This window comes from Moschus berezovskii, chromosome 21 (genome assembly GCF_049115385.1).
Source record: "Moschus berezovskii isolate FMDL1 chromosome 21, NW_MosBer_1.0, whole genome shotgun sequence".
In the NCBI taxonomy this organism is placed as follows: domain Eukaryota; kingdom Metazoa; phylum Chordata; class Mammalia; order Artiodactyla; family Moschidae; genus Moschus; species Moschus berezovskii.
Window position 1 is genome coordinate 669,141 of NC_142480.1, and position 26,892 is coordinate 696,032.

The 26,892-nt window shown below is 64.3% G+C and overlaps 1 protein-coding gene across 4 annotated transcripts in view; it reads right to left on the minus strand.

The window, feature by feature from the left end:
* Positions 1-299: 299 nt before the first annotated feature.
* Positions 300-26,892, minus strand: part of PACS2 (phosphofurin acidic cluster sorting protein 2) — a 63,752-nt gene continuing 37,159 nt past the window's right edge. The window contains exons 3-24 of one of the 4 annotated variants that reach the window (XM_055418673.2): positions 24,338-24,427; positions 22,940-23,065; positions 21,835-21,997; positions 21,301-21,374; positions 20,970-21,026; positions 19,819-19,878; positions 16,737-16,894; positions 15,262-15,352; positions 14,901-14,975; positions 14,057-14,199; positions 12,791-12,923; positions 12,439-12,543; positions 12,223-12,329; positions 11,932-12,086; positions 11,582-11,692; positions 10,913-11,021; positions 6,965-7,007; positions 5,590-5,632; positions 5,144-5,279; positions 4,327-4,553; positions 3,962-4,075; positions 300-3,304 (exon numbers count right to left, since the gene is read on the minus strand). In XM_055418673.2, the coding sequence (XP_055274648.1) occupies positions 3,186-3,304; positions 3,962-4,075; positions 4,327-4,553; positions 5,144-5,279; positions 5,590-5,632; positions 6,965-7,007; positions 10,913-11,021; positions 11,582-11,692; positions 11,932-12,086; positions 12,223-12,329; positions 12,439-12,543; positions 12,791-12,923; positions 14,057-14,199; positions 14,901-14,975; positions 15,262-15,352; positions 16,737-16,894; positions 19,819-19,878; positions 20,970-21,026; positions 21,301-21,374; positions 21,835-21,997; positions 22,940-23,065; positions 24,338-24,427 (2,439 nt within the window). In that variant the 3' untranslated portion in view covers positions 300-3,185. Of the gene's footprint in view, positions 3,305-3,961; positions 4,076-4,326; positions 4,554-5,143; positions 5,280-5,589; positions 5,633-6,964; positions 7,008-10,912; positions 11,022-11,581; positions 11,693-11,931; positions 12,087-12,222; positions 12,330-12,438; positions 12,544-12,790; positions 12,924-14,056; positions 14,200-14,900; positions 14,976-15,261; positions 15,353-16,736; positions 16,895-19,818; positions 19,879-20,945; positions 21,027-21,300; positions 21,375-21,834; positions 21,998-22,939; positions 23,066-24,337; positions 24,428-26,892 lie in introns of those variants that run through there. The other 3 variants (XM_055418672.2, XM_055418671.2, XM_055418675.2) reach the window with 3 other exon arrangements.

The following is a 26,892-nucleotide window of genomic DNA, read 5'->3' on the forward strand; positions in this document are numbered from 1 at the left end:
TCCGCTCGACAGCTTCCGCCCGGCCGCTTCCGCTTCCGGCTCGTGGCGCGCCTGCGCCCTGGCCTCAGTCGTCAGAGGCCGCGCGGGCTTCCGCTGTCCTGTTCCCGGCGTCCGTGACCCGGAGCTTCATCTCGGGACCTCGAGGGTCCCCGGACCCGCGTTGCCCGGAGGGGCACGCCTCGGGGCTGCCCCTCAGCTGCCCGCGCCCCGACCCCCCCGGTCCCCTTGGGTCCCCGCGGCGTGTGGGGGCCCGCGGTGCCCGGATGGATGGAGGGGCGAGGCTGCTCCAGAGGAATCACACAGCAGGCGAGGGAGGGCCTGGGAGTGCTCCCCGGGTTTATTAGTGTCGCATCAGCACCTTAAAATAGTCCACGTGGTCACATACGTGACAGATTAGAATCTGTTTCCCAAAAACGCTATTTACATTAATCCTGTTTTCCATTAAAAAAAAAAAAAAAAGCTAGCAACACTTGCATCCTAGAAACCAAACAACGCACAAAGAACTGGACGGGGTCTGCAGGAACGCACAGTGGCACCCCTTGGCCTGCAGCATCAGACCCCAGGGAAAGAGCCCCCAAGCCTGGCCCCTCAGGCCCCTGCCAGGAACTCAGCTTCCTCTCCGCCACAGGATAGAAGGGGTCTCTAGAAGGGGATCAAGGGACACACGTAGGGGGTCAGGCAACTGGCCTTTGGGAGCAAGCGGCGCAGTCCTGTCAGGAGGAACGCGTCCTGGGATGAAGGCCAGGCAGGTCTTGGTATCTGCCAGCGAGGACAGCACAGCACAGCTGGCCCTGGCCGCTCTAATCCTGCCACCCCTCTCCTCCCTGAGCTGCGGCCATGACCCTCAGGACACTGGCCTGCGTGCCCTGAGGAGACGGTGACCCTGGAGACTTGACGCAAAGAGGGAGAAAGCAGTGGCCTGAATACAGGGCTGGAGCTGACTTCCCATCTGGCCTGAGTGAGGGTGGAGCCTGCCCATACTGTGCCACAAGCCCATGAGGAGCCTGGCCTTGCCCAAATGTGACGAGTGTCTTAGCCTTGGAGTCCCAGTGACCTCTAGTCACCCAGTGGGCAGAGGACCCCTGCTCTGCAGGGGCTGCTCCTGTCCTGGGGGTCACGGTCTGGGCCCTGCGCTCCTCACAAGCTGGCCCCACACTGCCCTCCTTGTGCTCACGGCTGCACCTCAGTCACAGGCAGCTTTGGCATGAGTCATCTTCCTTCGAAGGACAAAGTGCTTTTATCTGTGTCCTCAAAACAGCTCCATGAGGTAGGCAGGGGAAGTGTTGACTGTCCCCGATCAGATGATGGGGAAACCGAGGCACTGGCGTGAGCAGAGCCCAGGTCTCTAAATGAGTCATGGTGGCTGGGGCTGTCTGTATGACCTCCAGGGCCCAGGAACAGTGTGGCCAGCCCAGGGTGGAGGTGCTGGGTGTCTTCTCCTTGTGGGTAGCAGGACAGCTCACAGCTGGGTGGGACGGGACAGCCCCTTTTGGCCCCTTCCTCTCAAACTAGCTCTGCAGCTGGAAAGCTAAGTCAAGGGCGTGTCAACCACACCTCCTTTGAGTGTGACCTCTGAAAAGGAAACTCAAGGAGCAGTACCCAGGGCCCTGAAGCCAGTGGTGGGAACGAGGGCAGGGAAACATGAGTTTCCCAGGCAGCTGCTGGGTATAGCCACAGGTGGACACTGCACAAGCTGCCCAAGGGGTCCTCAGCTCAGGGACCTACACCCTCACCCAGGCACTTCCCGTCCAAGGGCCCTGGTCCAAGGGCATGCTCAGATCTGTCCACCTGCTAGGCCCAAGGCTCTTGGCCGTGGACACTCGGACCCTGAACAGCCACCTGGGGAAGGAGGTAAGCAGGTAGGTCACAGGTAAGAAAAATGGACCGTCTTCCACCCCGCAGTGGGACCCTTTCTTGCCACGGGCTGTTGGGAGTCCTGTCCTCCAACAAAGCGGGGAAGACCTGCAGCCTGTCTGGCGTTTGGCACTGTTTTTCTAAGCACAGCCTGTGTGGTTCTCAGCCCTAGAAAACTGGGCTCAGAGCCCCTGGGTGGGCCCCCCAGGCTTGCAGCCACAGTGGCCAGGAGGAGCAGGTGGGCTCTTCCTGGGGATTCCTGGGGGACAAGGCTGGGGCTGAGCAGGACAACTGGAAGGGACCCCGGCCTCGGGTCAGGGCACCCACTGCCTACTGCACAGGGAGGGGGAGGGCAGGGTGCCCCCCTCGGGGACCCAAACCCCAAGTGCCTTGCTCTGAGGAGCCTAGACTAGACAGGCAGGGCCCCAGCTGCACCCATGGCTCCAATGGGGCTCGGACGCCTACGTTTGGCCACTTGCTTGAGCCTCACTCGCCACATTAGTGGTGCAGGTGACAGACACCTGACTGCCTAGCCCAGACACCCCCAGTCAGCAGGCGAGGCCGGGGTGGGGGCAGGCGGTGGAACTGAGGCGGCAACTGTGTTCCGGGCAAGATGACTTGCAGAAGCAAAGCGGTGCCTCGCGGGCGGCGAAGGGCCGGGGAGCGGGGGCTGGGACCGGGGCAGCACGGCTGACTCTGCCTCAGTCCTCAGGGGCTGCTGGGACTTCAGAAGAGCAACGTCTGTTTGGCAGCTACATTATAACATGTATTTAAAAGCATTAAAAATATCCGCTACTATAAAACATCCACTGCCCCCGGCGGCTGGAGTTCACTGGGATCCAGAGTGGGCGGCGCTGGGGCCCTCTCGGCTGGTGGGCAGGGGGCCCAGGGCGCGGCTGACTGGCCTCTGTGTTCAGCTCAGGACGTCCCTGACAGACGGCTGGCCCCTGGCCCCCAGCTCGCTGAGGAAGCAGAGTAGTCCTGGCTTTCAGAAAGGACAGGACACGAAGGCAAGAACCCTTCCTGTTGGGAGGACTGGGTGGGGGGGCGAGATCCTGAGGCCAAAACACAGCTTCCGTGATCCCGCCTGCCCTCCCACCCGCGCCGGGACATTCTGGTTAATAAGCAGAGCAGTTACGGGCTCCCGGTGGGGGCCGCCCCGTTAGTCTCCAGGTTGTGAGCGCGATCACACTTAAGACTGCTTCTCTCCGGGGTGTTAAGGGTCTGTCTGTGGTAAACTGAAGTGTCAACAGAAAAGCAGCCGGGCCCCGGCGGCCGCGGCCATCGCGGGGCTGCAGGGCGGAAACTGGCACGGCCGCCGGCAGGCGGGGCTAGAAGGTGGACTTGGAGTGTCCGAAGATGCAGATGGGGAAGTGCTTGACGTGGGAGGACCACTGGGCCGCCAGCTGAAAGAACTTGACGTCGTTCCACTCCACGCCGTCGATGAGGACTGTGGGGACAAGAGCGCCTGACCCGCCGGCCCCCAGCTCCGGGCCGCGGCCGAGAACAAGGCTGCGGGTGCGGACACCCGTGGCCCCGGGAGACACTCGCTGGCTCTCACCGGCCCTGAGGGAGGAGGTCCGGGACCCCCAGCCCCCTCCTGGCCGTCCCGCCGCCACCCCGTCCCCACGGCCGGAGAGCCTCTGCCCAGCCACCTCAGGGGAGCCGGTGTCCACAGCCTGTCCGCCCCGGAGGGGCCTGCAGACGGGGCCTGCAGCACCTTCCACTTAGCCAGAAAGTCAACACAGAAGGGCCGCACTTGGCCGCCGTGCTCAGGCCAAGCCCACGGAAGAGAGAGCTCCGTGCTCTCAACCACTCAGGCGCAGAATATCGTCTGTAAAGATTCTGAGGTAAAGCGGAAAGGACTGACAAATTACTGCTCAGAATTTGAAAAGCCACGCCACACACACACGTGGGCTCTCCCAAGTGCGCTCCGAGCTGACTACATGACGTCACGGCCAAACAAGCATTTCCGGCGGTGAACCTCCAGAAGCGGCCCCGCCCGTCCCGCCCACTTCCGCCTCCGGTTGGCCGCAGGCCCCGCCCCACTTCCGCTTCCGGTTGGCCGCAGGCCCCGCTCCGCCCGCGCAAGGGCGCCTCGGCTCACCCCGCAGCATGTTCTGCTGGTGCTTGGCCGTGCAGATCAGGCGGCTGATGCCCTCGATGCACTGGCTTTTGGACTCCACGTCCTTGTCCTTGGTTTTCTTGGGCAAAAACATCACTAGGAGGAAAGGGGGCCGTGCTGTGCTCCTGCTGCTCCTTCAGGGCCGAGGGAAGCGCGGGGTGTACGCTCTGCCGGCCCCGGACCCCGCTCCTCTGGCCCTCCTTCCACGCTCACCCTGACCACCACCCGCCCGCCAGCAGGCCCTCGCCCAGGGGTGTGGGAACAAAGTGGCCCCCAGGCCCAGGGCACGCCCGGGGCCTGCGCGCCGGCCCCTCCGTCCCGACAGTCAGCCCGCCTCCCCACCTCACCCTTCTTGTTCTTCTCCTTGGTGACCACGGTCATGGACATGGTGGGCGTGGCCGCGGCCTCGCCGCTGCTGGGCAGCCTGCTGACCTGGAGAGACCGGAAGGTGCACTTGAGTGTGTTTTTGGTGGTGGGCGAGTCCTTCTTCTCCGCGTCTCTCTTCCTGTCTGCGGGCTGAGCTGCCGTCCAGTAATCCACCTGCAGCCCCATGAGCTCGGCGCCGACGCCCTGGCTGTGAAAGACGAGGGAGGCTCACCCCTCCGTCCTCAGCAGGGGACGGCAGCACCCCGGGCCGGCATGAGCAAACGGGTCCCCTCTAGTGCCTGTGCTGCCCGACCTCGGGGACCACCTCTGTTTCGAGGGCCCAGGCCAGCCGTCCCTCAGGTGCAGGCCCTAGGGGGTTCTACAGTGGGCCTCCCCAATCCTGTGGCAGTCCTGTGGGTGGGTTCTGCTTGGGAGAGCCCTGAGGGCACCCGAGAGGGGCTGCCAATAACCACACCCACTGTATCCCAGGCCTGCTACTCACATCCAAGTTTCCAAAACCCCGTGTCCAGAGCACCCTGTATTTATAGACTCTGTAATTCCGGCCCCAGGAATGCAGGGGGCCAGGGAGGGAGACATGAGGCCAGGACTGAACAGTAGGGCACCCCCACTCACTTGTCTGAGTGAGCCCTTGTCAACACCACTGTGTACCCCGCAAGGCCACCCTGACCCTCTGCTTCCAGGCAGCCTGGGGTGCGGTCAGGGACCCCAAGGAACCACCTGGTTCTCAGCCCCATCCCTGCTGTACTGGGGGCAGCACTTCCACACGGCTGCGTTTACCTGGGGGAGGACAGGCCTCCGCTCACTGATGGGGAGGAGGGCGGGGTGGGCGAGGCCTCCTTGGCCGCAGGGGACGTGGACGGCGGGGTGGATGAGAGCACGCTGGAGCCCGAGGGGGCCGCGTCATCTGAGTCACCTTAGGGGAGGAGTTGGGGGCGGCACTGAGCTTCCCCCAAGCCTCTGCCTGGGCAGCTCACGGCTCTCTGCACCCAAACGTGACAGGGAGGCCAGGCAGCTGTGGGCTGGGGGAGCACATGTGGGAAGCCAGAGGACCCCCCTCCCCCAAAGCTAAGCAGGCGCTGTCAGGCCACCAGGGACAAGGGAGGCCCATTCCTGGTGAACACAAGCCCCACAGCAGACAAGCACCCAGGCTGCCGCCCACCACACCCCCACCCCTGCCACAACCCCCCCCCCAGCCCAGCCCAGGGCTTGGAGAATGCAATCACCTGACGTGGCCGAAGACGGCTCCACTATTCCCACCTTCACCACCTAGGAGGCAACAGAACGCTGCTGAGGGGAGCTCCATACCCGGGTAGGGACCTATTCCCTGCAGCTGCCCACTCGCCATGTCCCCTCGCCCCCCAGAACTCCTGGGACCGAGCCAGGTCCCTCAGTGTGAGAGGCAGAGCTGGGCTCAGGGGAGCCACTGTCCACGTGGTCAGTTGTGCCACAGGCTCTGGTGAAGGACCCTCCCTCTGCAGGTGGTGTTTTTGGGAGATGCCCTCGAGACACAGCCTGCTTTGGCCATCCTGCACTCCCGGGATGAAGGCACAGGTCCCAGAGGCTCTGGGCTTCCGGCCGGCTGGCCCCTGGCCTGTAACCAGCGTTCAGGATGCATGTGGCCTCCAGCAGGAGAGGAGCCCTCTCCCCTCGAGTGAGCATCTGAGGTCTCACACCCTGTCCTCAGCAGAACACGTGCGCATGCGACTGGTCGGGCACAGGCAGTGGGGAGTCAGGTGCTGGAGTGAGGGAGCCCGGCCCTGTGGAGCACCAAGGTGGCCACAGGGCTTGTGCCAAGTCCCCGCAGGCTGCCGGGGGTCCCAGCCCACGCTGCCCAGGGTGGGAGCTGTGTCAAGTGAAAGAGATCATGACAACGACCCCGGCCTTGGTCACACGGTGGTGTTTCACGTGCAGCCAGCATGACAGACCCTGCGGTCACCACAGCAGCTTCCACAGGACAGCTCCAGACGTGCTCCCTCCCAGCACAGCCAGCAGCCACCCCTCGTCTGAGCAGAGTGAGCAGCCTCGAGGCCCTGCCTGGCTGCCGCGCACCTCTCCCAGCAGATGCCCTGGCTGGAGACCCCAGTGGGGCCACAGGCTGTGGACACACAGCCAGCCGTTGGGCAGCAGCCCTGGTTCCTTGGTCAAGAGACAAAGTAAAACCTTCCAACTTACAGGCCATGCTCCAGCCAAGCAAGCCTGCCCTGAGGCTCCCAGAGGACAGAGGTAGCCCTCTGCCCCATACCCCAGAAGGGGCCTGTCCTGAGGACGGCCAGCCCTGGGTGGTCCCTGAAGAGCCAAGCCTGACGCTGACCCCCACTGCCTAGGACAGAGCTGAGGACCGGCCCCGCGCCCTCAGGCAGGCCGCTTCCACAAGTGCAATCCTAGCAGCTGGGCTCACTCCCCACTCAATGCAGGAAAGAGAGACTTTAGGGCAGGAAGGATCCGAAGGCAAGTCGTCCACTGCAACTGAAGAAGGTTCTGGACCATGTCGCATGAAGACGACACGCTGATCACGTCGGTGGATCACAGCCGCCCCGCAATGGAGCAGCCAGGCGGCAGGACGGCAGGCAAGGCGACGGCTGCCTGGGCAGTACTCACCCCGACGAAGGGAATGAATTTCTGGGAGGACTCCTCATCGGGGCTGAGACAGGGAAAAACACAGTCAGCCTCCCGGAGGGGCAGGGCCGCCCCCTGCAGCATCCAGCCCACCCAGACTAGTGCCCGCTCTCTTGCAGGCACCGGCCTGGACCTCTGACCGCAGGGCCCGCCGACCTGCAGGAAGGACCTCTCCACACAAGGTCCAGAGCCCCGTGGGGCGGCCCAAGGCCATCTGCTCCTCCCTCTGGGGTGTCTGGCGCATGGGCAGCTGGCCCAGCCTGGAGCCGCTCTGCTGGCCCCTCGGGACCCCAGGATAGGGTGGGCTGCCTGTGCCCCCAGGACGCCCCGGGAGCAGCTGGGCCTGCCTCCAGGGGGTGGGGGTGACCATCGCATCAGGCTGAGACATCCCCCCAGACAGTCTGGATGAAGTTGGTGCCCACTGCGGGGCGTTTCTAAGACCTTCATGACGGGGGGCATGGGTTCTAACAGAACGACGTCCCAAGAGCAGACTGAAGGCAAGGCTGAGGCTCTGAGGGCATGCTGCTGTACTTCGCCCACAGGCCCTGCACAGCTTCTGGCAGAGCCCAGCCTCTCCAAGATCACCCGTCACGACCGCTGGAGGGGAAGGCACCCAGAGTCCCCGGGCCTGGGTGGGGGCATCTCTTCTACCCACTCCTCCTGGGCCAGGGCTGGTCCTGCAGCTCAGCTGGCGCCGCTCCACCCTCTGGTGTCCACCTTGGCCTGGGCTCCACCAGCGGCTGGGAGAGCACCCCCTTCTTGCCTTCACCTGGGTCCCCAGGGCAGGACTGGTCCTGGGCCATGTGTGGTCCCTCCCCCAGTCGCAGGGCAGACAGGTGACACTGACCCTGCTTTCTGGGCCGGCACCCTCTCCAAGCCATCCTCCCAAACCTGAGCTTTAAGTCACAGAGCGACTCTTCCGCAGGGCAGTCCACACACGCACACCCAGCAGGGCAGCAGCCCGGGGGTGCCACCCAGGGAGAAGCCTCTGCACCTGGCAGGCCAGCCAGTGGGGACCCAGGCCCAGCTCAGCCAGCTCACTGGGCACCAGCTCTCAGGACCAGGAGTCCCAAGGCACCAGAGCTTGGCAGGAGGCTCTCCCCTCCCTGTCCCTGTGGTGGATGGAGGCCTGAGGCTGGGGGTGCCCCCGTGAAGTGTGGTCACCAGCTGGACAAGCACCCCTGGCTTGGGGGTCAGTACAGAATGCAGACCCCAGTCCTGGCAGGAGGTGCTGCCCCATGCCCAACACGCCACCTACGTGAGGGGACAGCAGCTGGCAGGAGCCACCCTCCCATGGACACCCCTAGACGTGTGCATCCGTGAACCACTGACCCATCCAGCACCACCCACCCCATCTCCGCAAAAGACCTGGCAAGTGACTTTGGATGAAACAGCCTACAGGTTCAGCCCCTCCAACTGAAGATTACCAAAATCCCAGGCTTTCTTCCCATTTTAAGAAGAAAATGGTCGAAAAAGAAAATCTCCATTCATTCTGGTTCATGTAATGAAACAACCCGAATCTTGTGCCTGGACCTCCTCCTGCATGCTAGGAGGCAGGACGTCTGGGGGCATCCCGGGCTCAGTGCACAGGGGCCTTCGACCCACAGGGCCCCACCTCAGTGAGTCACTGCCCGCCACGCATGCCCACCCCTCCACAATCAGCACGCAAGGAGGCAGACAAAGGAGAACCCCAAGAAAGGGGACTTGGAGACTCCACAACACAAGCGTCAAAGCCAAGCTGTGCCCCTGGGCCATGCAGACGACATCCAGCACACACGTGCCCATGAGACAGGGGTGACACCGGCTTCCATGGGGACCCCTCACCCTGGACCCTGCGTGCGAAGGGCACGCGTGCTCCTGGTAGGGACAGAGATCGGGACTCCTAGAGCTTGAGCCCACGGCTCCGTGCCAAGGCCCCTGGGCATGGCTCATGAGACCTGTGTGTGGGGGAGGTGCCTCCAAGTGGCATCGGTGGCACGGAAGCTGAGGAGAGCCCACTCCAGACAAGAGGCCAGGGTGGGGGTGCTGGGCAGCCTGCACAGAGGCCTGGAGGACCACCGATGGGTCTGACCTCAGGCCGGGAGCTGGTGCTGAGCAGACGGGAGCCTCTCTGCAGACACCCTTGCGGGGCTGGGCTGGAGGAGGCCTGGGACGGCCATGCCCATTGCCCACCATCTCCCAGGTCTCCTGACCCCTCCGAGTGGACAGCAGCCTGTTCTGTGTCACCGCAGACAAAGGCTGGCCCGCTGCCCTTCTGGCCCTGGGCTTTGAGCCTGGATGGCACACTGGGTTTCATGGGGCCCCAGCCGGAACATCGGGACCCTGCCCCCCGGGGCCGGTGTCACCACTGTAACGCGGGGGTGGGGCTGAGCATGGAGGAGGCTCGGGGTCTCCCAGGCCCCGGCCCCAGGCGCGGCTCACAGGAGCCCACCCTGACACAAACAGAGGCTGCGGCCCAGGCAGCAAAGCAGGCCGCGCTCCCGGCGCAGCTAACCGGGGTGGGCGGGGATGGGAGCGGGCGCAGGCCCACAAGACAGCTCGGTGTCAGTAGAGCACACCACGGCTGGTCTTTCTCTAGACCCTGAGGCTTGTTTAGCAGGACAGCTGAACCGGCTCACACCCCTCCTCCTGATCCATCCCAGGGCCCAGCACAGAAGCGACCTGGGACCCAAAGACTTGTCCTGGGGCTTCCCCAGAGCAAATGCCCTGAGACTCAGGCAGAGAAGCACCCCGAGGGGCCCAGTGCCAGATGCCTGGCAGGCAGGGCCGTCTGGGGTTCGGCTCTGACATACAGTCAAACAGAGGAGCCGCCACCTTGGGGGCAAAAAAAAAGCCTTGCTTGTGCAGGGGTCCCAGTGGTCTGGCCACCATCCAGGTAAACCCCAAAACTGAGCTGGGAAACTGCCCCGAGCTGCTCTCCCTGGCTGCTGGCAGCAGGAACTGGGAGCAAAGCCCGCGCCGAGTGGTGCCAGTGCTTGCTTGGTGGCTCACGGGGTGGAACCAGTCCCTGTGGCTAACTGAGGGGTGGCACTGCCAGGCTTCAGAGATGCAGCAACTCAGAGAGGAGTTCCGCCGGCCACTTCCCAACCCGCACTCAGGACTGAAACGCTGCCAGGCGGCAGACTTTGTCCCTGAGGCTGGGTGGGCGCCTGAGAGGGACCGGGCAGCTGGCTCGGGCAGCGCCAGGAGCCTGCCTGATGGAAGTTGCGCCTCCTGACCCCCATACAGAGACCTGAAGACCACCCCACCCGCTGACGCTGCCAAACAGCCCTAAAGACCAGCCAGTGGGTGGAAGGGGGCCGGGCCCAAGGACAGTGGTACCTGAGGGCAAAGTCAAAGTGGAAGTTCTTTCTCCTTTTCAGAGAGCCGCCAAAAAGAGAGACAGGAAGCTGTTAGGCGCTCAGGGTGGTGAGGCGCCCGCTGGGGGTCCCTCACAGAGCTGCAGGGAGGACAGCTGAGCTTCTCAGAGCAGCTGCCTCTTCCTGCAACACCCTGACAGCACCTCTGCTCACAGCCGGGCGGGGGGACCGCTCGACCCCCTCAGATTGCACAAGGCCCCACCCCATGCGAGCGGGCATCAGCCCAGCCCCTGACCACCATCCTGCACTGGGTGGGTGAGGACCGGGTCTCCCGCTGGAGACTGGCTGTTGGAGGAGGCAGGGCCCTGCTGGGCCAGCACCGGGACTGCTGCTCTTGTGGCTCCAATTACAGGAAACCCCAGCGTGGCCAAAGAGATCCTAACTCCGATTTGCGTCGGGAAAAGGAGCAGAGGTCAGGAGAACTGGGGGCTTCCCTCATCCCAGATCTCTTTCCATCCCGTGGGCCCGTGAGTGACCAAAGGAGCAGGGACAGTGAGGACGCAGGCCGCCCAGCCAAGACCGCAGACATACGGCGTCTCTACCCCATGCCTGCATAGGCCCGGGGAGGTACCTCTTCTGCTTGTAGGTCAGCATGGCCTCCGCGATGGGCAGCTGGTGGGCGCAGTTGGCCCCCGAAATGTATTGGGTGATTCTCGACACGATGTCCGGTGTGTCCTGCACTGCAGAAGACCAGGAGGGGTCCATGGGCATGGCTCACCCCAGCACCCAGACTCCAGGCAGCCAGGCTGGGCACGGCTGAGAGACTCCTCTGGCTGCCGCCCTCGCGGGGTCCTGGGGAGGGCACTGAGGCCTCTCCAAATCCTGAAAAGCCCTCCCGGGGTCGGTCACCAAAGACCTTTGCGGCTCACGGGCAAAGAGAAACATCCTGGCCCAGACTCCACTGACCATGCCCGCTGATCCCAGCTACCTGCGCGGCGCTCAGGCCCAATACATACAAGCGTGTCTCAGGGCAAAGCGAACCACTGACTTTCTAAACGAGGTGTGCTGGGCTGGGCGGCAGGGCGGGGGCGCGGGGAAGGGCCGGCGGAGGAGGGGCGCGGAGGGGGTAGGGGCTGCCTGCAGGTGGCAGGTGGGGTGTGGGCGAGAGGGGCGGAGGGGAAGGGCGCAAGCGGCGGGTCGCGGGGGTGGGGGGGGCTGGGGGTTGCAGGGGCGGGGGACGCGGGGTCGGGGGAGGCCGGAGGGGCCGGGGATGGGAGGGGCGCGCGCGCCCGGGCCTCACCGGCGCTCTGCGCCTCCAGCTTGTTGAACAGGTCCCTCCAAGCCAGGTCCTGGAAGAAGTTGTTGTACCTGTAGTCCACGGAGCCCAGGTAGCGGGCCACGGGGTGGGAGCCTGGGGGCCGAGGCGGACATCAGGCGCGGCCCCGGGGCGGGGGCTCCCTGACGACTCCGCCCCCTTCCAGCGCAGACAGACAGTCGGCAAGCCAAAGGCGGGGGTTTTGGTCTCTAGAACTTTTAAGGGTTAATAAGCAAGCCCCCGCCGGGCCCTGCTGACGGGAGACCCCAGTCGGCCGGCGCCCCTGCGCAGCCGCGCGGCCCCGGGGGCGGCCCCAGGGCGGGAGACCCCCTCACCCAGCGGGATGACGAGGAAGCGCATGTAACCCAGCCAGTCGGGGGTCTTGTGCGACAGCTGCTCCACGAAGAGCCGCAGCACGGCGCTGAGGTAGTGCTGCGCGCCCGCCACCGCTATCTTCACGGGCGTCGGCGGCTGCGAATTGCAGTTGCAGCTGCGGGCGGACGAAGGGCAGAGCCTCAGGAGGGCGACCCCCGGGCGCCCCGGCCCCTCGCGTCCGGCCGCCCCGACAGCGGCCCCCACTCCATCCCGAGCCGCTGCGGAGCAGAGACCCCCAGCCCCGGACTCACTATCTCTGAATCCGAGACACGATGGTGCTGAAGGCCGCCTGGACATCGGCCGCGGAGCAGGTGCAGACCACGGGGAGCGTGTGCCGCTGCAGCACCTCTGAGAGGAACTGGGGGGCGGGAGTGAGCCTCAGCCACGCCGCCCGCTCGGGTCCACGGCGGGCAGGGCTGGCCAGGGCCCCAGAGAGGACACACCGCCCCCTCCCCACCCCACCCCACCTGCCCCTGCCAGTCTGAGGTGTTCACGAGAATGATGTTTTCCGGAAGCTGGTCGTCGGAGATGAGGATGTGATTTAACTGGTCGTACACAGTCTTCCTGGGGATCTGGAGAGACAGCACTGGTCTGCAGCTGCCCTGAGGGCGAGCTGTGCCCAGCCCCTCGCCTGCCCACCTGACCCCCAGCAGCCAGCTGGAAGCAGGCGGGAGATGCAGGCAGACGCACAGCCTCCGCTGGACAGAGACCGTGGGGCAGGAGGCACCGCGGGGCCAGGGCAGCCCCCGGGCGGCAGGAGCAGGGCGCTCCGGTGGGACCCCACCCTCGGCAGCCCCGCACCCCCCTGCCCGCAGGCACCTGCAGCTGGCTCCGTGTGTCGGGGCAGCGCTCGTTGTCCAGGCTGTTGGCCCGCTCATTCTGTGGGCGTGCTGGCTGCCGCTCCTTCAGGGACGTGCTCCGGCCCCGGCGGCCCGCCTGCTTCCCCTCAGACCTGTGGGGCAGCCACAGGCACTCACTGCCCTGGGGGCCTGGCCACTCTGCAGTGAGGCAGCTGCGGTGGGGGCGGTCGGGCAGCTGGGCCACAGGCCGCGAGGACGGAGATCCCAGCTCCTCCCCAGTCAGGTGAGCCTGGCACAGGCCGCGCCTGTGTCCTGGAGCTCAGGGTGCCCCTCCCAGGCCTGACACAGGCCCCTGTGCCCCCCCCCAGGTAGTGCCAGGATCAAAGCCCTGCTCCTGAAAGACTCCCGCGCCAGAAACACAAAGCCAAGGCTTCACGGAGGCCAGCGGCCGACACGCCTGTCTGCTGGCTCCCGTCGGGCGCGGCCTGGATCGGGAGGTTCGGTCCCAAAGGCCATGTGCATGTCACCTCCCTTCCCGTTTCTAGGATGAGACGTGCACAGGGAGGCAGTGATGGCTGACTGCAGGATGAAAATCGGGGAGGAACGCATTGAGTGTCTGCCACACGGGACCCGGACGCTGGGAGAGGGTGGAACAGTGAGCCGCGGAGTCGGGTCTGAGGCCCTGCAGCAGTGGTGGGCCTGGGGACGACCTCGGCGGGGGGACCACGCAGAAGGCTCAGAGCGCCGGGGCCAGTGCTCAGGAAGGTGTGGTGCAGCTGGGCTGACCATGGTGGGGGGCGGCGGAGGGGGCGCGTGGAGGACCCAGAGGGTTCGTCCTTTGCCAGGAGGGCACCCGGCCCCACCATTTGAGGCTGCTCCCGTGTTCATGGGACCCCGGCCAGCTGCCCCTCACCCTGCAGAGGCCCTGCTCTGGACTGTGGGCTGTGTGAGGGCTGCTCTGCTTGTTTGCAGGGCCCACGCCCAGCGGGCACACCCCGCCCACCCTGGTACCAGGCGCCCTGGAATCACGGGAGCCGAGCGTAAGCCTGCTCCAGCCCGGATGGCACCACCAGGCCCAGGAAAGGGGAGACCAGGATGGCTGGCCTCCCCTGCCCTTGAAGCAGACAGCCAGCTGCAGATGGGGGCGAGTGAGGGTCCCACGGGGCCCCCCGAGTGATGCTCATCCAGCCAGACAGGGACCCCCCCGACAGGGCGCCCACACATGCTCCACACCGGCCCATGGGGACACTGCCTGGGCCACGGCCTCCCTGGGGTGGCCGGTCACCTGGTAGAGGGGATGACCAGGGACTCAGTCTTGGTGATCCGCCCGCTGGGTGGCAGCTTCTCGGTGAACAGGTCCAGGGCAGAGGTCTCCACCTCGGGGCTTTCCTCGGGCGGTGCTGGCTGCTCTCCGGGGGTGGGTGTGCTCTGCAGGCAGAAGATGGAGCCGTGGGGAACACACACCCGCGGGGCCTCCTCCCAGCGCTGTGCTCCGGTGCCCAAGTGGCCTTGGTTTTGGTGAGGGCGCTCAGGCCTCTCCTGAGCTGGTGACTCCGTGCATGTGAACACAGCCACATGCTGCCCTGGGAAGCCAGCTGACCTCCACCTCCAACCACAGGGCTCCCAGTCCTGCCTGCCGTGGGGAGACCCGCAGCACCCCTGCCCCGCCCTTCCTCGAGAACCTGCATGAGAGCAGCAGGAGGCAGCCATGGTGGTCTGTGCTGACAGGGAAGCGGGAGGGCCCTGACCGTCCCCCGGGGGTGGGGTGAGTCCAGGGGACCCTGACTGCCCCTTGAGGTTAGGGTGAATCCAGGAACCCTGACCGTCCCCTGGGGGTGGGGTGAGTCCAGGGGACCCTGACTGTCCCTCGGGGGTGGGGTGAGTCCAGGGGGACCCTGACCGTCCCCCGGGGGTGGAGTGAATCCAGGAACCCTGACCATCCCCCGGGGGTGGGCTGAATCCAGGGGACCCTGACCGTCCCCGGGGGTGGGGAGAGTCCTGGGGGCCCTCATCATGTTTTTTTGCACAGGTTCTGGACGGTGGGAGCAAGAGGACCTCCAGGTCACGGGTCAGACACCAAAAAGTAACACATAAGTGGGCTCTGTGAAGGTAACCCCACGCTTGCTTACGTGGGCCACCGAATCAGACATGCTGTCACTGGGCTGCTTGCCTCCGAGGACCCGCGTCTTCTCGGGCACGTCAGCCTGTGTGGATGAGACGGGAGGGAATCAGGAGGTGTCCGGCAGTGGTGCCCAGGCTGGCTCACCTTTGGGCAGGTGCTTCTGGGCTTGGAGGCAGCCTGGGGAGACTGGCCAGCGTTTCCTGGATCGTGGGCTCAGGGCCACCCCACAACAGTCACTGGGCAGGGTACTCAGACCACACCACAAACCAGGAGGCACTAAGCCTTGGGCTTGCCAGAGGCTCCAGTGACTCAGACGGGAGGATTAGGGTGCCCCCGCCCGCCCAAGGACCCCAGCGGGCGCTTCTCACCGGGCTGGGGGGCTCCCTCTGGCTGCGGGCGCTGTGGATGCTCCCAATCTCTGTCTGCGAGCTGGAGTGCGACAGGCCTTCAAAGTATGGCCTGAGAGGTGGGGACAGAGAATGTGTTGTCCTCTGGCATACCCCCCACCAGGCCCGGCAGCGTCGAGCACAGAGCAGGCCCTGCCCTTGAGGGCCACAGCACAGGCGAGGACACAGTGGGCCCGAGAGCACCCAGCAGGCCTGTGCCCCAAAGTCCCCCAACCCTGGGGCGCGGCCTGGGGCACTCGAGACAGCCGCAGGGACACCTGGAGGCCTGACGGGTGGGGGGCCTGGGCCCCCTGGGCCAGACTGCAGGGGCTGAAAGTCAAGTTAGCGAGGGGCGGGGCCCCTGCAGCCTCTGGTGATGAAGCCACACGGGCGTGGAGACGTGAGGCTGGAGCGCAGTGCATGGCGGCAGATGAGGCCCGAGATGCCACACCTGTGTCCCAGGACTGGGACCAGCCGGGGGCTCGCCCTGCAGCTTCCAGCGGGGACAGCGCCTGTCAGCCGGGCAGCGGAGGTAACCTCGGCAGCTGACACAAGCGGAGACCTGAGCCCATGAAGGCAGAGAGGGGTCGGGGGGCCACCATGCTGGCCTTGGAAGTGGAGGCACGGGCAGAAAGAAAGCGGGACTCCTGACCTGAGTCACCCCCCCAGGAGGAGGAGACGGGCCGAGCCAGCAGTCACTCGCTGGTCCGGACTCAGGCCCACCGTGGGAGGGGGGCATACGGGGGGGGGCTGTCCCACCGTGGGGGGTTTCCCGCCATGGGGGAGTCTGCCCTGGGGGCGGTCCCGCCGTGGGGGGTGTCCTGCCGTGGGGGGTGTCCTGCCGTGAGAGGTCTGCAAGGTTGCGGGGGGCAGGTGACAACACAGCAGCCCCCTCCTGGGTGCTCCCTGGGCTCTGACTTGTGCCTGTTAAACGTCTAACGATCAGCCAGGCCACAGACCTTCCTGCCTCTGACTTGGGCTCCTGGACTGAGACCTGCACACTCCCCCAGCCCCAGACCAGGCCGCAGCCCCTCACCTCCCCCTGTCCCCCTGCCATCAGCGCCGTCCCGCACCCCTGCCCCTGGGGGGCCCCCGGTGCCCCCCCCCGGCTCCCTGTGGGACGGACAGCCTCGGGGCACCCACTGGTCCCTCCGGGTCCACGTCCCAGCCGCCCCTCCTTCCCAGACACGGCCTCCTGTGGGGCTGACCGTGGCCGGCTCCAGCCTGGACTCTCCGTTCGCCACGCCGCACCTCTGCAAGCCCTGCAGACCCAGGGCGCCCTCGGGGTCTGTGCCTCCTGTCCACCCCCTCCCCAGAGCCCACACCCCAGAGGGCCTGCTGCCCCGCACACTGCCTTCCCTTCCAGCCCCAACGACCACCCGATGGGCCGCCTCGTGGCTCACCCCTGCCGACCGCCGGCTCTGAAGGCAGGTAGCCGTGCCCGCGTCCGGACCCACCTGAGCTTCGGCTTGGGGGTGCTGAGGACGCTGTCGTCGTCCTCCATGTCGGGGCCGCTGTCGCTGGCGTTCTCCGCGTCCAGCGTGTCGTACAGCAGGTCCAGATCTTCCTCGGCCTCGGGGACGTGCTCTGCGGGGTCCTGCTCCGAGTCCAGGACCTGCGTGAGGCCAGAGGTGTGAGGCTGCGGGACAGACGGGAGGAGGCTGCTCGGCCGCCCGGCACCCTTCCTCCAGCCGGTCCCTGCGGGTCCTGGTCGTCCGGCGGAGGCCTCCGGTCACCTGGGCACTTGGTTCAGCTCTCCTCCCCAGCCTGGGAAGCCTGCACCGCCAGCACAGCCTTTAGAGCACTCGGCAGCACTCCGACAACAGAAGCTGTGCTGCAGCATCACCAGGATCCGGGCATCCCTGCCCCCCGGCAGCCCCGTGCACCGGCCCCTTCCCCAGAGGGCATGTGCCCGGAACCACCTGGCATGCAGTCTCCCCTCCTGAGCGCAACAGAGTCTGAGTGTCAGCGTGTGAGTGCGCGCCCGCAGTCGGCTCCTCCTCACCAGCAGGTCTTCACGACGTGTCACAGCGTGTCTGCCGTCGGCCGGCAGGGACGGGGCGATGCTCCCCGCTTCCGTGGCTACGGGGAAGCTCCCGTAACGCCATGGGCCTGTGTGGACATGTTTGCTCCTTACGGGGAAACACGGGGCACTGCTGCGTGCCTGGTTAACCCGTTCAGCAAGTGGCACGTGAGGGTTCCGATGGTCACGTATCCCCATCAACACGTATCTTCCGTGTCCCTGGGGACAGCCAGCCCAGTGGCTATCAAGAGGTGTCTACGGTTCTGATCTGCGCTCCCCGATGACTAGTGATGCCAAGCATCTCTTCAAGTGCTTACTGGCTTCTTTCTATTTCTTCTCTGGAGGAGTATCTCGTCAGATCCTTTGCCCAGTTTTTGAAGCGGACAGTTATTTCACTGTGGTGTTCTGAGTTGTAAATGTTCTTTATATGCTCTGGATTACAGGTCTCTTATCAGATACATGATTTGCAAAATATATTATCCTGTGAGCTGTTGTTTCATTTTCTTGATGGTACTGTTTGGAGCACTGAGCCTTATATTTTGATGGAGTCCAACTTACCTGTTTTTTCTTTGTTTGCTCATGCTTTTGGTGTCATATCTGAAAAACCACTGCCTGACCCAAGCTCACAAATGCTCCTGTTTTCTTCTGAGACGTCTATAGTCTTGGCCCATGCATTTACGTCTGTGAGTCACCTGGAGCTAATTTCCGTGTGCGCCATGAGGAGGGGGCTCTTCTGTGCCCAGACATCCCGCTGTTCCAGCATTACTTGCTGAAAAGGCTATTTCCCCCCCACCGTCGAATGGTCTGCTTGGAAATCAACTGACCATTAATAGAACGACTTAACCTCACTTCACTGATCCGCTGAGGATGGCAGCTTTTGCTAAGTTCTGAAGACAGACAGTGTGAGTCCTCCAAGTCTGTTCTTCCTCAACGACTGTCTTGTTGATTCTGGGTCCCTTGCATTTATGTGTAAGTTTCAGCCCTAGGTGGTTGGTTTCCGCAAAAGGGTAGCTGGAGGTCTGCTGGGAATCATGTTGACCTGGAGGCCACTGTGGGGAGGACCGCGGCTCACGTGCGGAGCTGCTGTGAGGGGACGGCGCCCACCCCGCGTGCAGACACGTGCTGCCGCTGCCGGGCAGCACACACACACCGCACGCTCGTGTCACGCGAGCTGCTGGCAGGGCAACAGGCAGGAAGGCCAGGGTCTCCACACAGGCGAAACGGGCTGCAAGTGTCAGACATTTTCTCTCTCTTATGCGGCAGAAGGAAACAGACTACAAGTGTCAGATTTTTTTTCCCCTTCTCTATACAAATTTAAAAGGTTTCTTTTAAAATTCTGTGTTGCTATGTTCAGGTTCCAACTGAACTTTTCTCAAACCTTGAGCTAACTAATGTGTTTTTCTTATGGAAATGTTTTCCTTAAGTTAATGACTGTTAATGAATTATGTATTTACTCTAGGTTCTGTCTTCAAGGCGGTTCCACCAGACTCAGAACAGACTTGACAAACCAGTATATTTTACCCATGCAAGTGTTCTCTTAAGCTATGTTATCCAGAGCATGTATTTGCTTGGAAACCTGCCTTTCTTCAAGATTCATGTCAATCATTTTACGGCCTGGGACGACTCACTTTGTGTCAACGTTATCTCAAAATGCACGCTGTGGGTGAGGGGCCAGGTGCCAGTCTCTGAGTTTTGAGACATTTCCTTTCTCTCATTAACAGCCTCCTAATAGACATGTAACATATTCCTAAAGACTAGCAGGAGGGCCCTCTTTCTGCCCCCTTCTGATGTCTATGTCAGAAGCTGTCTCTCTTTTATATTTTAATAAATCTTCATCACACAAAAGCTCTGAGCGATCAAGCCTCGTCACTGGCCCCACGTTGAATTCCTGTGCTCCGGAGGCAGAGAACCCCAGCATCGCTCATGGCTCAGCAGTAGCCCCTCACTGCTGGGATCCACGTGCTGACAAGGCCTTGGGGCTCAGACACTTACATGCCACACACCCTGGGTGGGTCCAGAGCCTGGGGACGAACTGTCCTCTGATCTGATCACATTTAAAGAAAAACCGGGCATTTTTCTTCTGGTTATCAAAGTTCTACAAACTCATCATTTGGAGATTAGAAAAAAGCGAAAAAAAGGAATTTTAAAGCGCACGGTCTGATAGTCGGGGAGCCTGTGTGTGGTGACAGGGTACGTGGAGACTGTGCTCAGTTTCGCTGTGAACTTAAAACTCCCCTGAAAAATAAAGCCGACTTAAAAAACACCACAAGACACAAAAGCCCGTGGTCACAGCCCCCCAAAGACGACATCCCGCTTTCCTCCAGGTCTGTCCAGCGATATGTCATTCAGGAAGCACCGTGGGCACTGCCTGGGCCTCTGCCCGCCCCTGAGAGGCCCTGGGGGTGGGCCCCACCGTCCACACTCCTGGACGAAGACGGCGCTGTCTGGAGACCCGCCCAGAGCTGGCCTCCAGGCCCTCCCACCAGGGCCCCAGCTGCCGGGGGCCACCCCCTCACCTCGTCGGAGACTTTAAACCTCCGCAGCAGGGCCACCACTTTCTGCTTGAAGTTTTGCTGCTGCAAGACAAGCGGGGCGTGGTCAGAGCATGCAGCGCTGCTCCCCAGCAATGGCAGCGGCGCGGCAGTGGGTGGGGGCGGCTCAGACAACGGAGACCCGTGACCTCCAGCTGCCTGCACTTCAGCAGCGGCAGGAGTTTTCAACGCGTGAAACCACACTTGTGCTCACACTTGGAAACGGGCCCACAGACGGGCTGGTGGTCTGGGCCAAACGCAGGGACAGAGGGGGATCTATGGCTCTTCCAGAAACCTCCACGTGTGAGGCTCCGCCCTGCCTCCGGGACCGCGGTAGCGGCCAGTGTGTGGGGGCCCATCTGCTCCCAGTGTAGCCGTGGCCACAGGGCTCACCTCGGGGCACCAACCCTACAGGAAGAACCCCGGCTCCCTCCACAGAAGCCGGGCGTCGGGACCTGGGCCCGAGGCTCACACGGAAGCTGTCCCAGCAGTTCTGGATGCACCGCGGTCCAGACAGCCAGCTCACTCAGTGCTCAGGAACCAGCCTGTGGCCTCCTGGCCTGGCCGGGGATGGCAGGCTCTGGGGCAGGGGGTCAGCGCTGGGGCCTCCTGGGCCACCCTCCACACTGGCCTTGCCTAGGGCCGAGGCCCAGCACTGGGAGCTCACCTAGGAGCGCGGGCACCAGGGGTGGACGCTCTGGGATGCGCCTCCACTCCGCTGGGACCTCCCTTCTGGAGGAGGGGCCTGCAGCCCTTCTGAGCCCCGGCCTGCCTGCCCAGAGCCGAGATGGGGGCCAGCCTCACACTGGGTGTGTCCGGGCCAAAAGGCAGGCTTGCTCGGGGACTGGCCTCATCCGCTGCCTCCGGGCCTATGGCCCACAGACTGGGGCTGGCACGCTGGTGTCCTGGAGGCCCTCCTCCCAAGGCGAGGCCATGGCATGGGGCCGCCCACCTTCACGGGGGAGGCTGGACCTCCGGAGAAGCTGCAGAGCCGGACTTCCGGGGCAGCAGCAATTGGAGGGGCCGCCCCTCACCCTGCCCAGCCCCTCGACCCCCACCCCAGGCCCCCGCCCCCCCGCTTCCCCAGGTTAGTAAAACCAGTCTCCACCGACCCTGGTCATGGACGGCGTTCTTACTATCGATCGCCGCTGCTTCTTGGGCTTCCCCACATCAAAGTCGTCCTCATCCAAATCCTGCAGAGACACGCCACGCCTGAGCCCAACGTGCGGCCCGGGGACCTTCCCCACACGTACTCCGGGCATCAGAGTGCCTGCTGGTGGCGCCCAGGCCCAAGGATACCCTGTGCTGGCGGCTCCGAGGGTCCTGGCGTCCCCTCAGGGGCCCCACATGGCTCCAGTGACCCCAACCCCGGTTACCCACCCCCAGCCCCCTACTGCCCACAGCATCCACTGGCTACTCTCCCCTGACTCCCCGACCTGCCCCCCCACTCCCCCCTCAGCCCCCTACCTGCCCCTGCGCGGCATCGTCGCTGGCCTCCTGCTCGGAGGAGAAGCTCTCGTACTCCTCCTCCGAGTAGTTCCCTGCAGAATGAGCACACACAGGGGAGCACACCCTGAGATTCCGACCCCGGTGCGCAGGGAGCCGCGAGGACTCGGCCCCCACGTGTCCCTCCGGCGGTCTTCTGCCCCTCACAGGGCTCACCCCCACATGCCCCCCCACGTGCTCTGGCCCTTCCTGCCCACCACAGGGTCCTGGATCTTCGGCTGGACTGGTCCCTGCCTGCCCACCCCCGCCTCAGGGGAGACAGTGACCCCAGCTGTGATAGAAGAGATGGCCCAGGACAGTGCCAGACCTGAGAAGGCACCACGGCATCCCATGACTTGCTCAGTGGCTGGGTCCCAGTTTGGGGCAGGGCTGGGACACCCACCACCCGAGGGCCGCCTGCAGACCCTCATGTCCCCTCCCCAGCTCCTCCCACCCGCAGGCTCATAGCCGGGAGGCGGCGTCTGCGGCAGAGAGGCGGCCCGAGGCAGCACTCACCGGTGGACTTGGCCTTGGGGCCAGCCTGCATGGCACTGTCCTCGTGGTCGATGGGCTGGCTGGACAGCGAGAAGATCCAGATCTCAGCCACCTTGACTGCGGCCTCCTTGATGTTGCTGCAGAGGCTCAGCACCTGTCCGCCCTCTGCCGGCTGCTGCAACACCTGCGGGGGCACAGCTCTGGAGACCCTGCCAGCCCACACCAGGGGGCACACGCGGGGGTCCACTGGTCCTTCCTCTCGGCAGTGACCAGCAGGGCTGCGGTCAGCCGGGCAAGCGTGGGGGGGCAGGGGGTGCACGGGGCGGGAGGACAGGAGGACGCGGAGCTGGTGGCCAGGCCGCGAGGGGGCCTGCTACACCAAGCGGCGAGGTCAGTGCCAGGCCCAGCCCCCGAGCACTGAAGGCTGTCGAGGAGGAGCAGCGTGGCAGCGGGCAGTGTGTGAAGCCCCAGGGACCAGCCAGGACAGGGCCCGAGCCTCAGGACTCAACGCCAGGGACCAGGCCCCGGAGAGACAAAGAGGACAGGCCCCTGTGCGAGCCGGCGCTCTGGTGCCACAGCGCGGACACCCCCTGGGTTTGGCCCAACAGGACGGGGAAGCCCTGGGGACACTCTGATCACGAGAGAATCAAGCAGACCTCTCTGAACAGCAGAGCCCCCCAGCCCGCGCCTGGCACCGGCCTGTGCCCCACCAGGATCCCAGGTGCCCAAGCAGTTCACTGGACGGGCCTTGTCATGACAAGCCAGCAAACGAATGCCTCCGCATTTCAGAAGCTGTGTTTGGGGTCATTTGATCAAATGCAGCCTGGAGTTTTACGGACCAGATTCTTTTTTAATCTGGGGGGCTCAGCTGGGACAGCCAGCTCTTTACTCAAGGAAGAAAATGAGACTTTTCAGAACAGCAGTGCCTCCTATCGCTGTCACTGAAGAAGCCGTGTTAACAGAGGGGGCTGGCTGGCAGCAGCCCGGTCCACCACCCACCCAGGCAGCCTCCTTCCCGCTGGGCAGGAGGTTCAGGGGGCGGTGAGGGCAGGGTGCTTGCAGGGACGCCCCCCCACCTGCTCCACCCACCAGGAGGCGCAGGAGGCTGTCTGGCCGCCACTCTCACCTCAGCCATGTTGATGGAGCCGGCCGCCAGTGTCTTGTAGCCCAGGATGGTTCGGTTCTTGTACCTCTTTCTTCGCTGCAGCATGATCTGAAGCTTGTTGCCTTCTCTTTTCAGGAAGTGGGGGTACTGCGGGGGAGGGAGGCTACAGTGACACAGACGGCCATGCCCCTCGACAGCCACGGATCACACACCTGAGCCCGGGGGCTCCCTGCCCGCTGGTCATCGCAGGCCCCGGTCACAAGAACGGCCACTGGTGGCAGGCGTGTGCCACGTGGTCAGGCCCTCGGGAGGGGCCCGCACGTCTATGGTAACTGCTCAGCGGGGCACCTGCCTGGCGGGCCAGGGCGCCGTGCCCACCCAGCACTCCGGGTCCAGGCGGCCACGCCCGCTCCCAGGGCCGGGTGCCTGTGCACACTGGCACTCTCGTGTGGACAGAGCAGACGGGCATGCTTCCTCAAGGGTCACAGCTAGGAACCTACTTTAAAAGCCGGGGGACCACAGGCTATGCTCCTCCTGGGCTGAGGCAGAGGTGACACACCTGTGTCCACGCCCAAGGAGCCACAGACTCAAAAACAGTGAACTGCATGCTTTGGAAATTACACTCAATAGACCTGATTCCTGGGGTATTCCCTGGCGGTCCAGCAGTTGGGACTCTGGCTCTCACTGCCAAGGGCCTGTGTTCAGTCCCTGGTTGGGGAGCTGAGAACCTGATTCTCCTCACCAGCCCCCACCCCCCGAAAGAAAAGTCAACACAAAACTCAAGCTGCCACAGGGCTGGGGCAGTGAGGTGGCCTGGGGGCCGGTCTGGGAGGGGAGGATGGCAGGGCTCTTGCAGACTGGCTGCAGCACAGCCCCATCTTATGTGCTCACAGCGACTGGTTTCTGGGGTTTGGAGGCACTGATGCTAATACAGCAGGTGTGCTCAGCCAGAACTGCACGGGCTGAATCAAAACAACTCGGGTCTTAATTATGAAAAGAGAAGTGGGGGGAGAAGGAGCCTGGGGGATGCTGGTCTGCCCACCCCCAACACCGGGAGACCCGCTTCACACTCGGTGGGGGGTCCCAGTCTAAGGCCCAGCAGCAGTGCAGCCCGGAACATCGAGGGGTTGAGCCTACAGCACCGGCTTTCCGCGGCCCCTTCCCCCTGCCTCTCCTTCAGTCTGAAAAGGCAGTCGCTTTCCGCCCCGCCCCAGCCCGCATCTCTTCTAAACACGGAAGAGACGACCGAACCTGAGCACCTGAGTTTTGGCCTCACCACCCTCTCTTCATCGTGGGAACGGGAGGAAAGACTCGACCTGACACCCCAAGCAGGATTCCAACCCTGGAGAGCCCGCCCCGTGGGAGAGGGGCCGGCCATGCGGGCACTGGGCAAGGGGCACCCGGCGAGGGCGGACCCACCTGCAGAGAGAAGGTGAGCGCCAGGTCGGTCTCCACTTGTCCACTAGGGGGCAGCACGATCTCGTGGGACCGCAGGATCCGCTTGGAGCCCTGGCACAGAACAAGGCAGCGGGACTCAGAAGAGGGCACGTTGCAGTGAAACAGCAAAGACCAGCGAGCGACTCGGTCCGTTTCAAACTGTCAGCTGAAGAGCTGCAGACGGGGAGGGGGCGGGAGGCCTGAGCGTGGGGTTCCCAGAGGCACCACCGGGGCTTCTGCTTTGAACTGTGGTGTTGCAGAAGACTCTGGAGAGTCCCTTGGACATCAAGGAAATCCAACAGTCCATCCTAAAGGAGATCAGCCCTGAATGTTCATTGGAAGGACTGATGCTGAAGCTGAAGCTCCAATACTTTGGCCACCTGATGTGAAGAGCTGACTCATTAGAAAAGACCCTGATGCTGGGAAAGACTGAGGGCAGGAGGAGAAGGGGGCGACAGAGGGTGAGACGGTGGGACGGCATCACCGACTCGATGGACAAGCTCCGGGAGTTGGTGACGGACAGGGAGGCCTGGGGTGCTGCAGTCCATTGGGTCACAAAGAGTCGGACACGACTGAGCGACTGGACAACCTCCTCTAGCGGTCCGTCTCAGGACCTGAAGAGGAGACTGAGATGGGTCACGGCCAAGCTCCCTGCACTCACGGGACGAAGATGAAGGTGGTGAGCAGACGTGCAGAGGCCGCATGTCCCCAGGAAGGCAGGACGATGACGGGTGTCCCCCCTCCCTGCCCGCAGCAGAATGGCTGAGGCGGCCAGTGACTGAAGCCCAGCAGCACGGCCGCAGGACGGGGAGGGCAGCACCAGCCCAAACCAGACCCGGGGAACACAGGGACGGGGGTAAAGACAGACCCAGTGTGGAACGTACTAAGGAGCCTGCAGGCTGGCAGGAAAAGTGAAAGTCGCTCAGTCGTGTCCGACTCTTTGCGACCTCATGGACTGTCATGGGTAGCCTTTCCCTTTTCCAGGAGATCTTCCCAACCGAGGGATCGAATCCAGGTCTCCCGCATTGCAGGCGGATTCTTTACCAGCTGAGATACCAGAGAGGGCCCTGACAGGAAAAGCTACTCACTAAATGGCCATGATACGTGGACAGATGGTCCGTAGAAAACACCCAGTCCTGACCTCAAACCTTGGCCCAGAAGAAGTTCCAAATGGATTAAAGATGGTCACCACCATCATCCTAAAAGCAGCTGTCCCCACACAGCCAGCCTCAGAACTTGCTCCACCGAGTGCAGGGAGCAGACACAGTGGGGCCAGCGCAGCCCCGCGTCCAGGGAGCGCCGGGAGGAGCCAGGCTCACAGGCCGGGCGGGCGAGCAGAGGCCACCCGCTGGCGGGGCGCCCCAGCGTGCGACCAGGACGAGGGGCCAGAGACGGTTGAGGGCGTAGCAGGTGCGGCCGGAGAAGACACTGATGGCGCCGCGGCAGGGAGGGCACCGCTCTGGGCCCGCAGGGACGACAGCGCCCTCTGGATGCACACGGGCCGGAGCCCCCGCACGCCCAGAGGGCGGACACCCCTGCGGCCTGGCGCTCCCCATCCCTGGCCTCGCCCCTGTACCATCACAGCCATGCCAAGCTCCCTGCACCCCTGAGCCCGCCTGGGTCAGGCCCTCAATGGACAGGCCTGTGCCAGGTGAAGGGGGGTCCCAGCAAGGATGCGGGCAGGGGCAGCAGCGACCACAGGGTCAGCCGGGGGGCCAGCTCATCTGCTATGAGGGCCTGGGGGCGACGGAGGAGCTGGGAGTGGACTGAAAGGCAGGAGACCCAGCGGGACGGGAGGCCTGAGGATGAGCCGGCCAGGAGGCCACATGGGGGGCAGGCTGGTGACGCGGGAGCCGAGGTGAGCTGGCCGGATGGGCGGGGTGGCTGCGAGGGGGCCTGGGCCCGTCAGGGGCCGAATGCTCCATAGGGACGGGGTCCAGGCAGGACCGTGGGAAGGGCAGCTGGAGGGACGGGGCCCCAGTGGGGGGCTGGCTGTGTCAGAGGTCAACGGCGCGGGTATCTGGGGCCTGGGAGGGTCCACCCCCTTGCTCTGACCCGGAGAGGTTCCCGGGCTGGGGCCCCGAGCAGAGAGGGCCGCCCACGGTCCGGCAGGGCCAGCTCCTGAGTGGGCGCCGTCCCGTGAGCGGGGAGTGCCGCCGCCCCTCGGGCTAGGAGCCCTTCCTCGGATGCCAGGCTCTCCTCCCTAGGCCCTGGGCTCCATTTTGACCTCCGGTTGAGAGGGTAGCCCGGCCCCGAGCCCCGAGCTGCTTCTGAAGGTGCCGTCAGGAGGCCCTGTGAACCCTCAGGGTCAGAGCGCTCAGACCAGCTGCAAACGCAGGCGCCAGCAGCCTGGGGCGGGGGGTGAGGCCGGACTCCACCCTGCAGGGCTGACCCTCCGGGGTCCTCAGAGGACAGGCCCCACCAGGGACATGCCCCCTTCAAGGAGCTGCCCATGGGCACCTGTGAGCCACGCTAGGGTGGGAGGGGCTGCAGTGGTGGGCCTAGCACGGCCTTCGCCACAGGGTCTGCAAAGGGCC